A 10353-nucleotide genomic window follows, 5' to 3' on the forward strand; every position below is an offset into this window, starting at 1 on the left:
TAAAGTGTTAATTACTAATTAAGAAGGGTGCACAGGGTGCAGCATCAAGACCCTGCGCGACACCTTTTTGAACGCGCCCTCTGAATGGACGCTTACGCCCTGACGGGCAAACGCGTGTACTCACCCATCCATCCGCGCTCATGAGCCACGCAGCCACGCACACCTACTTACATACGCGCGCGCGCACGGTGTGGATGCGCGATCTAACCGAGAGAGCGAGAGAGAGAGAGAGCGCGCGTCCCTGGAAGGTCTCTGCTCGGTTGCACTCGCGCGCGAACCGACGTGACACGACGCGACGCGACGCGACGCGACGAGACGAGACGAGACGAGACGCGACGCGACGCGACGAGACGAGACGAGACGAGACGCGACGCGACGAGACACGAGGAGACACGACGAGACGCGACCTACGAACCGAACGCGCGCGCGCAGACGCTTAATGCTCTCTCGTTATATGCACTTTCACGCCTCGTGCCCGTTACCCGTGAGGATAAAGTAGCGCGTGGCACGACGTTCCTCTCGAATTCTTTGCGAGCTTCTTCTTCCGCACCCTCTCGTCTACGCGGCCGCGAGGCGGTTTTTCCAGCTCGCTGTGACGCCATCGGCCGCCTCACAAAGCGGCTACGCGTGAATTTATCTCCGCTGATGGCAGCTGAATGCCCCGGTTCAGCCTCGCCCGTGATGTTTCTCTGTTAATTGTGCTGAACGCGCGCCGGTATTCTGTAAATGGACCCGTTTCTGCCCGATGATAATTACAAGGTGAAAGGAGGTCTGACTGCGGTAATAAGGAAACGCCGGGCTAATGTTGTTCCTTTCCTTGCGCCACGATTTAATGTCCCTAGACCCCTTAAGCGTACCTGAACCGTGGCCGGACTTGAGCCCCTTTTTAGACGCGCGGTCTGTTTAGAAGGACGCGAAGTAGCGCGGTGGCCCCGGTGAAGATTAAGCGAACGAAATTTTTAGCGTCTTTGTGGCCTGAAAGCGGTGCTTGTCCCAGGATGGGCCCTAAAGATCGCTGTGAGTAGGCAACCTTAAAAATCTCTCTTATTTAACGGTGTCCCTTTCATGATGCGGATGGCGCGGTTTACAAAATATTTAAAAAAGCCCACGTTTCACCTAGCTCTCTAACGTCGGGTAATTTAATACCCCCGCTTGTTTGCGTTAGTCAAAGCTGAAACTAGTATTTTAATCGTTTCAACGAAATTAAACCGGCTTGTAATTACACCGGAGGCTATTCACCTGGCTAACCTCACCGTTTGCGTCGTACGCGGCGTCAGGAATACGTTGGTAAACTGGATCATCCCGCGTCATCGAATCCTACGGGTCTAACTTCGATATCCGTCGTCTCTCGTCACCGGCCGTGTGTGCATCGGCGAGTCCGGTAACGAGTCGTTGGTCGGATCGTTAGCCGTGGACCCCGGTGGTGCGTGGAACCTTGGACTGGAGCCGCCGGGGTCGGATAGATTTAAAGGATGCGAAAGTTTGTTGGCTGCCGGTGGAGGAACAGCTGTTTCACGAGGGGACAAAAAGGTCCCAAGGTGATCGAGCCCGCAGCCGACACTTTGCGAATCTTGGCGGAGATTGTCGGCCGTTCCTTAAGCGTCTTCTCCCCTTCCGAGAGGGAGTCGTCCGTGGGAAAGTTCTGGCAAGAAAGCCGCGCGAGGGGTTGAGAGAGACTTTAAGGGTCAGCCCCGGTCTTGGGGAGCCGAGGTGTTCAGCATTGTCGAAGGTCGACCGACTTGGCATAACCGTTAAAAGGGAGCCGGCTGGCTGGCTTAAGAAGCACGATTGAGGATCTTTGAATAGAGACGGGGCAGGGGGGTGAGTGTAAGGCGAGAAGACGCGCGCGAGTCGTCGTTACGCCCTGAGTCACTTTGCAGTCTGGAGCAACGCGAGGCCGATTCCGAGTCGCGCTTTTCCACGCCCCTGTTTTCTACACCCCTGTTTGCCGAGTCGGAATGCAAATAGGTTTTCTTTGCAGCAGCGGCAAGAAAGTCATCCCGCGACACCCTTGCATTCCTCGTTCCGAACCGCGGCGGAAAGACGCGGGGAAAGAGGAGGTAGAGGAGAAAGAAAGGGGCGGAAAGGGGGGTGAGACTGGCGGGGAAGGACGAAACGTCTTGGCGAGGATGAAAAGTCTAGCAGAAGTCAAAGAGATCTCTGGCTGTGCCGGTCGCGACGCTGGCGATTGGAATTCGAGGAGCCAGGCGGTGGCGTTTTTTCGCGAACCGACCAGCGAGTGGTTAGAGAGTGGCGCGAAATTGAAAAAAGGAAAAAAGAAAAACAGCCAAGTGCTGATGTTCCCCCTTTTAATTGGTGCTCTCGCCTATACGGCGTGCAGCCCGTTACAAAAGCGACGCGTCGAAACAGCAACCCGCGAGGATGAAGATCACGTATGAAGGAGGCGTCACGTCGACAGCCATCATTGCCATTAAACGCTTCAATACGCGGCGCCTCTAAAGCGTCGCATTGTTGCTTCACCTGTGCCACAATGTCACGCCACCGTGACGAAAAAGGAATCGACGAATTTATGGTCGTCGCGTTACACCCCGTTCCCCTTTGTACTCGTTGCCACGGCGGCGCGCGCGCAAGGATCAGCAATCTGTTCCTCGAATCTCCCGGAACCGTTTCGTTCCGCGTGGCGCGAATCAACGATTCGAACGATTCGAACGAAAGGAGATGTTTGAAATTAATAACACCTGGAGAGGAAGTTGAACGAAACGAGGACAGGGTTAGGCGTCGTTGAAACGTCGTACGACAAAGGGTGGTGAAGGGCGGAGGGGGAGGTTTAAGGAGGAACAAATGGCGGGAAAGAAGGATACTTCTAGAGCCACGCGGTTCTCTGCCCCTAGAGAATAGCTCTCGCGTGATATAAGGATGACGAAAAACGCGAGGTAACGATTTCCGTTGACGGCGAGAGCTAATTATTCCCTCCTCGAAGACACCCCGTATCTTCGCCTCCTTTCTAGCCACTGTCTCTCTCCCTCTCTCTCTCTCTCTCTCTCTCTCTCTCTCTCTTTTCGATGGCAAAGGCAGCTCGTAATTAGATGCTAATAATCAGCACCCTCCAGGAGGATCACGCTCTTTTCCTCTGTCTCCGTTTCCATCTCTGTCTCTCTCTCTCTCTCTCTTTCTCTGCTTCTTCTCTCTCTCTCTCTCTCTCTCTCTCGACGTCGCCCCGTTGCAACGGGGCGCAAGAAAACCCAAGCCCCTGAAGAGCTTATTATTATCCTAATTATACAATACTATAATGAATGACTCCGCGGCTCACCCTCTAGCCCTTACTCTCACTATCTTCCTCCCGGTGCCGCCCCCTCTCTCTCTGTTCCTCGCGGTTCCTCCCTCTCGCTCCTTTTCCTTTCTTCTCGCTCACCGTTGCTCTTCTCCTCTGCACTTGGTGGTCGAAGAGTGGCAATTCTAGCACTCGGGCTTTTTGTCAAACCGACTACGGAACTAGTGCCGTCTCCCTCGCGCCCTTACACCCTATTATGCGACCAGCCTCGTCTCTCGTCCCGTTTTCTCTCTGTCTCCTGGTGTCTGTTTTAATTAGGCACTTCGCGGATATATATACGTATCTACCATGCGGTATTACGTAGGTACATAACCCAGCCGAGCCCAGCCCAGCCCAGCCCAGACCTAGCCCAGTCTGCCTACCGTACGTATTCCACCTATACTCGGCGATCCGACGAGCTTGAATGCGGTTGATGGGTGGTTGAGTAAGGATTATAGACGCAGGTGACACATACACGTTACCTCCGGAGAGGCTGAAGTCGGGGGTGGCTCGGCCCCGATGGGTGGGTGCCGGTGGTGACGGTTCAAGGAGACGTTGAAATAGAGAGACGGAGCGCGAGATGGAGAGAGAGAGAGGGCACGAGATCGTACACGTGAGAGCGTGCGAAAGGGAGAGCGGCCGCGAAGGGAGAAAGTGAACGCGAACGCGGCGCGGAAGGGGGAGGAGAAGGGGCGCGGGACACGATTCTGCAGAGACACACTCCTCTTTCAATTCTCCTCTCTCGTGTGCACAACCTTCTCTGACTGACTGCTGATAAGAGCACGCGAAATTGTCTTAATTGGCGAGAGAGCCAATCTGGAGTGATCGAATGAGAAGAGGCTCTCGCGTCTCCGCCACCTGACTCCTCTACTCGCCCTTTCTTCTGGTCGCTACCCATAGATCGGAACGCGACGCGCCAAAGATCCCATTGTTTTCTTCCGTTGCTTCGAACGCGTTCGATACCAGAGTGTGTTACCTCGCCGATCTTGTTTCCTCCATCCTTGGTGTTCTTGTTCGTTATCTGAAGTGTCATCCCGCTCGCGCAGCTGCTGGTCTTATCGATGGCTCGGGTTACTTACGACCTGGCCCCTTATCCACGTCGTTAGCGTTCCTGGCTCGAGAGGTGTCGTTAATGTTCTTCGCCATCGCGACGTTGCGACCACGTCGAGAGCACAAATATACCACGAAAAGACCAATTTTCCTCACAATCGCGAACACCTACCTGCTACCACGGTCTGGTTAAGTTAGGTTAGGTTAGGTTAGGTTAGGGTAGCGACGATCGAGAGTCGTCTTGGAGAGAAGGACGAGGAGACCTTCTTGGTCTGGGATGGATGGGTCCCCGAGAGGTAAACGGGAAGCCGCTTAGCGGGCACAGAGGGTTGAAAACGCCGCTTAACGGAATATTTCTAGACACGGTTCGGCTGGAGCAGCGGAAACGACGATGTCGGATATGGAAACGCTCGTCGATCCTCTCTGTTTCATGAGCCGCGTGCGAGTCCGCCAGGCGGAAGCAATCTTAAAAATTGCTCCCAGCGGCACCGAGCGAAGACCAAGACCCGAAGGTTTGAACCGGTTGCCTCGCATTGTCGAGCATTCAGGGACCTCGAGTTATACAAGCCGCAGTAGCACTACCGACTCGTTGCTTTCCCGCTGAACCGTACTTCTTTGCATCCCCTCGGGATCCAAAGTGCAAGATCAACCTGACTGCCATTCTCGCTGCCATTCTGGCCTGCTACTCTAGGATACTTCCACCACCGGGGGCTCGCTTCTCTGTGTGCGTTTAAGGGTGAGGAGGATAGGGACCCCGGAAAGAAAGATCGAGAAAAGAATGGAAAAATATCCGGGCAAGTAGCAAACTCTGCTTACCCGTTTCTCTTTCCACTCTCTCTCTCTCTCTCTCTCTCTCTCTCTCTCTCTCTCTCTCTCTCTCTCTCTCTCTGCTTCTCTTTTTCTGCCTTGCACGTCGCGTTAAGTCATTCTCGACGTTTCCTCGCTCGACTTGTTCGTTCGTGGTGCCCAAGAATGAGAGGACCGCTTTCTTCTTCCACGTCGTCCTTCTTATATTTTTTCTTATCTGTCGCGACGACCCGATTGTTTCATCTCGCTGAATGACGATGGCTACGAAGTGACGGGTAATAAGATTTGCTCCCAGGTTTGTCTACGAGGGAAGATCTCTTGGGAAGCTCGTGATGAGTTAGGTTTATCGAGTTTCTTCGATAATCGAATTTAAAATCGCAGATTATTATAATTATCGCGAATTACTTGTCTTCGCGTGTATGTACTAATAGGGATGAAAACCTATTGGATTGTTGTAGCCCTTTTCAAGGTGTATAGTCGTAGAGTTTTGATCGAATTGTTCCATTGTATTGACATTTTCGACTGGTATCGTGGCGAGCTAAGAAATTTGCATAATGCAAGGTCATGTTAAATCGCCTGCAAAATGGCGTGGAAATCAAGACACTGTCAAAAGGAAACTTACGTTCACCTCTCTAAATGATTAAATTCTCGTTAACACGTTAACTATCATGGTGGTCACCAGCGTTTAGCGATACGAATTTTTTAAATTTTTATTTGTTATAATTATTTTTTGGAAATTCGAACAACGGAAGTAAATGGGACTTTGAATAGAAAATATGAATAATTTGCATCATTTTGTGGTAAGAAGGGTTAACAATATCCAACAAGAATTTCTGTTCGTGGTTATATCTTATATTTCTTGATGGTATAAAATAAACGGGGGTTCGAGGTTTACTGTGGGATGCGTGCTGCACACGATGGACTGTCAAAAAGCGTGTCCCTTCGAACCCTTTGACAAGATTTTTATAGGCTCTACGACAGCGGCTCATTGCGTCATTCAGCCTAGCTTTGAGAAAAATTTATAAGCTGGATGGTTCCTCGAAGCAAAGATAGATCCCGATGCAGGGTGACGTCGTCCAACTAAAGATTCCTCTCACAATTTTCTTTCTTTGCCATATTGCTTGGTAATTCATCGTGATACAGCCTAAGAACAATGGAAATTTTATCGTGGCCCCCTCTGACCCTGGGAGCCAAAGCGTTAAACGATCCATTTGAAATTGGAAGAAAGAAAAACGATTGCTACCGACACCGGTATAATTATCAGAAGACCCCTAAACACCTTCTCAATCACCGATTTAATCCAAAGCTCGCGAATCTATTTTCAAGCGGCAATATATTGCCCACTTCACCCTGACATTTACGCTATCAACCCTCTATGTTTAGACACCGACGCGATCCTTTGAAACATTTTTGATCGTAAACACCCGCTGTTAATTTCCCGAGACTCCGTCTGAATAATCAGCCTGCACGGTGGTGAAAAACGCGACTGCGAGAGATCCGCGAGAAAATTCGCGAAACGTGAAACGCGAAAGGGTGTGCTCCTCTTTGTCGTAACCGGTTGCCATCTTACGAACACGCGACAGTTTCGTTCACCCTTTTGCGCCGCTGAACGAGCCAGCAAACGGTGGCATAGAAACTAAGTCCGACGGCGGTTGGTTGAGTTGAAAAAATAATTAATTTCTTAATCAGCGGCGGGCCCGTATTGAAGCTGGTCGGCGCTGGCGCGCGCGCGCAAAGACGTCGCACAAAGGGCCGGTTCCCGGTTCAAAGTGTATTCGCTTCTGTGTCGGCACGACGCGTCGTAACCGTTCCTTTCCCGAGTTTTCGGTGAGATCCAGCGAAGCGAGGCCACCCCTTGGGTGCCGCCCCTTCTGGATTTCTCCGCGCGAAGGCTCGGGTCACTATTACTATACAAATTACCCGCCAATTAGTGACTTGTGCTTGTTTAACTGCGTTAATTAATGAACGTAAACGGCAAACTTGACGTCGGCGGCTCGATTTTTTCCTTTGCCTCTGCGCGAGGAAAGGAGAGGAAAAAAAGCGCGTATCGCGCGATCCCGCGGCGCTTGTAAGTACGCGCGCACGGGCACTCGTGCTTGTCTGTAAACGTCGGCGGTTGCCTCTGCGAGGGTGTCGAGGTCTTCTTGGACGATACAGTGTAACACGTTCTTAATAGTCTCTTTGAAGCGCGTCGCTTGCCAGCCGACGAGGAGTTGTACACACCTCTTTGCGACTCTCTCTCCCCTTCTTCCTTCTTCACCTTCTGCCGCTTGCGTCAGACCACTTTCGGTATCGACCCTTAATTAATTATCGGTAGTGCATTAGCATTCTCCGTTCCGCGAGAATCAACCTCGAGCATATGGCGCGCGCCGACTTGCCAAGGAGAAAATTATTTTTCACCATTCCCGCGCGGGTTTCGCGCTTTGCGAGTCTGCCCTCAGGATTCCCTGGTATCCTCGCCGAGGTAGATTGCCCTAGGTCGCCTTAGATCGCCGCCAGATTCCACGCTTTTCAAAAGCTTCCGCGAGCTTACTGCGCGTCCAGTTAACCCTTTCCACTCGGCTATCTTTTCGCTACGGAAACAGTGATTCGAAGACTTTCTGCCACGATATTTTCAAAATAAGCAACGCAAATTAATCGTAAGACTTGGAATTATTTATCCTCCATATTCCTTAACGCGTCGTTGAGCAATTTTTAATTCGAGATATTGATTAACAATGATCTTCAGAGTCTGATTAAATGGCGACTGAGAATCGCCTCTCTTCACTTGCATGCCAAATATTTTGCGGATAAATTTCTGTCAAGCTTCTTCGGGAATTCGACTTTGAGTAGCATCTGATTTTTTATTCCCTAGGAACTGGATAAAGTAAGATTTCGACGAGTTTCGTGAGCTTATTGCACACCGTGTCTCATATCCATGCCACCCTTTGCGTATTGCAGAGTCTTGGTCGAACGCGAGATCGAAGTTCTCGGAGAAGATGATACGGGTATCTAATTTGTTGTTATTGTTACAGGGAGTTCTATTACATCCAAATGGAGAAATACGCGAGGCAAGCTGTTTCGGAAGGGATGAAGAACGTCGACGAACTTCGAGTCGGAGGTGACTCGGAAATCTATCGAGTTCTCAACCTTCATTACAACAGAAATAACCACATTGAGGTAAATACATCTTGCAATTACGTAGTATCTTTTAGTACCATAAAATGCACCTTGCCCTGGATCCATCAGCCATGTAATTTGTAACGTATCCTGTGTACATCACCAAAATCCTTAAAGGAGTAACGAAACATTGACACGAATCAGGGGTCTGAGGACCTAACAGCGATAGCTACCTGGAACAACTAATCGCGCAAATGCAAGATCACTCAAAGCAGGATTGCACGAATTAAAAATATACCTTCGCGAAATTTATTTGTCACGACCAATTGTGTAATCCGTAACCAAAATTTTCCAAACGAAACGTGACCGTATCTGTCGAATTGTTCGCAAGACTCTCCTGGAAGAAACTCGGCAAAAATCATCACAGAAAATCACACGAAATTCCTCTCCTAACGTCACTCCAGAGTATGACAGGTGTATCCGATCCATCCCTGACGAAAGAACAGAAAATCTCGCGCATCTTCACCGATCGACAGCGCACAGCCTGGACCCAGGAACACGCGCCTCTTAACGTGGTTAGAAACACAAAGACACGAGTGGGATCGTGGAGCAGCTGCGCGCGCCATGATTCGCCAATGAAATTCGCGACGTGGCGTCGGGATGGAGCTGTCAGAGTCGAAATTTCGATAGAAGCGAGAAAATTGGCGGCAGTCGGGCCGCTTCTAGCTAAACCGGATGGCAGCGCGCGACCGTGCAATTATTCGGCGGTCGGCCATGACCGCGCTCGCGTTACCCCGGGGTCTTTCTCATCTCGCGGAACGCTTTTAAACGAATTCGAAACCGGTGCCACCGTTGTATCCGGCGTTACAACGCGCGCTGCTGCCTGGCAAATCACTCGTACGTCTCTACTTTTCCCCATTGTGGGGCGCAATTTACTTTCGCCACGGCGTAACGACCGTTGATTGTATTTGCAGCAGCGCGCGACGCCCGGCGTGTGTGCGCGCGTAAAGCAGCTATTTAATATTATTTAACGAGTCTCCGCTGAAACCTGCAGGCCCCATTCTTCCTGCCCCGGCCACAATCGCCGCCCGCTTGACGCGTAATTAATTACTCGTGTTCGTTAATAACCCAAACGTACTAATTATAAGTGGAAACTCTTAGCCCCGGCTCAGCCAGGACCTACCCGCTCGTTAAGCGATACGCGCGTAACATCGCTTTAATTCTTCGGATACGCGGCTCCTTCGGTGAACCGTAATGAGCGCGGAGAAATTATCTTCCTCGTCGTCGCGGCATTTTTTTCTTCTTCCTCTCCCATCGCCCCCTTGAACGGGTTCGCGATAGCCCCCGCCGCTCGCGATGTCGAGCCGAACGCTCGCCACGAACCGACTTCCCATTCGTCCTTTGTGTTTCGATCAGCCGCGCGTTTCGAGGTGTCGGGGGTGAAATTAGCCGTGTCCGATAGGATAGGAGTAACAGGGAGAGAAAGAACGGATAGATATGGAATTTGGACGGAAACGGGTAGAAGACGGATGGAGGGATTGACGACTGGGTTGGAATTTTGCAGGTGCCGAGCAACTTCAGATACGTCGTCGAGCAAACGCTAAAAGAATTCTTCAAGGCGATTCAGGGCGGCAAGGACAACGAGCAGAGCTGGAAGAAGTCCATCTACAAAGTGATCTCGAGGCTGGACGACCCGGTGCCGGAGTACTTCAAGACCCCGAACTTCCTGCAGCAGCTCGGTTAAATCAGGAGGTCGCGTGGCTCTTGCTCTTCGTGGTGCGCGGGCTCATCAGCGCTCGTCGGCTCCCGGTAATACCAAGAAACCAAAAATTAACGATAGCGAATGAAGGAACGGTCAGCGAAGAAGGATCGCATCCGCCAGAGGAGGTACACGTCCTTCGCGTAAAGCGCGTTCAGGTATCCTTAAACTAACATATCGCAGAACGAGCGTGAGAGAGAACGTGAGAGGGGGAGAGAGAGAGAGAGAGAGAGAGAGAGGGGGAGAGAGAGAGAACTGAGAGAGTTGAAAGAGAGTTAGGGAGAGATTGCACAGAGACACGGCGTTCAGGAAGAACGGACTAACGAACGTAACACGCGACGTACGGAGGCATCGATCGTCAGCAGGA

General features: G+C 51.2%; 1 protein-coding gene across 2 annotated transcripts in view; it reads left to right on the forward strand.

Annotated features, from left to right (window-relative positions):
- LOC108555023 (homeobox protein prospero) overlaps positions 1-10217 on the forward strand; it is a 54151-nt gene extending 43934 nt beyond the window's left edge. For both annotated transcript variants that reach the window (XM_017910499.1, XM_017910508.1), the window contains exons 4-5: positions 8143-8287; positions 9792-10217. In XM_017910499.1, the coding sequence (XP_017765988.1) occupies positions 8143-8287; positions 9792-9971 (325 nt within the window). In that variant the 3' untranslated portion in view covers positions 9972-10217. The remainder of the gene's footprint in view (positions 1-8142; positions 8288-9791) is intronic.
- The last annotated feature ends 136 nt before the right edge of the window (positions 10218-10353 follow it).

The sequence above is a fragment of the Eufriesea mexicana genome, unplaced genomic scaffold (assembly GCF_001483705.2).
Source record: "Eufriesea mexicana isolate 0111107269 unplaced genomic scaffold, ASM148370v2 scaffold474474824, whole genome shotgun sequence".
NCBI lineage: Eukaryota > Metazoa > Arthropoda > Insecta > Hymenoptera > Apidae > Eufriesea > Eufriesea mexicana.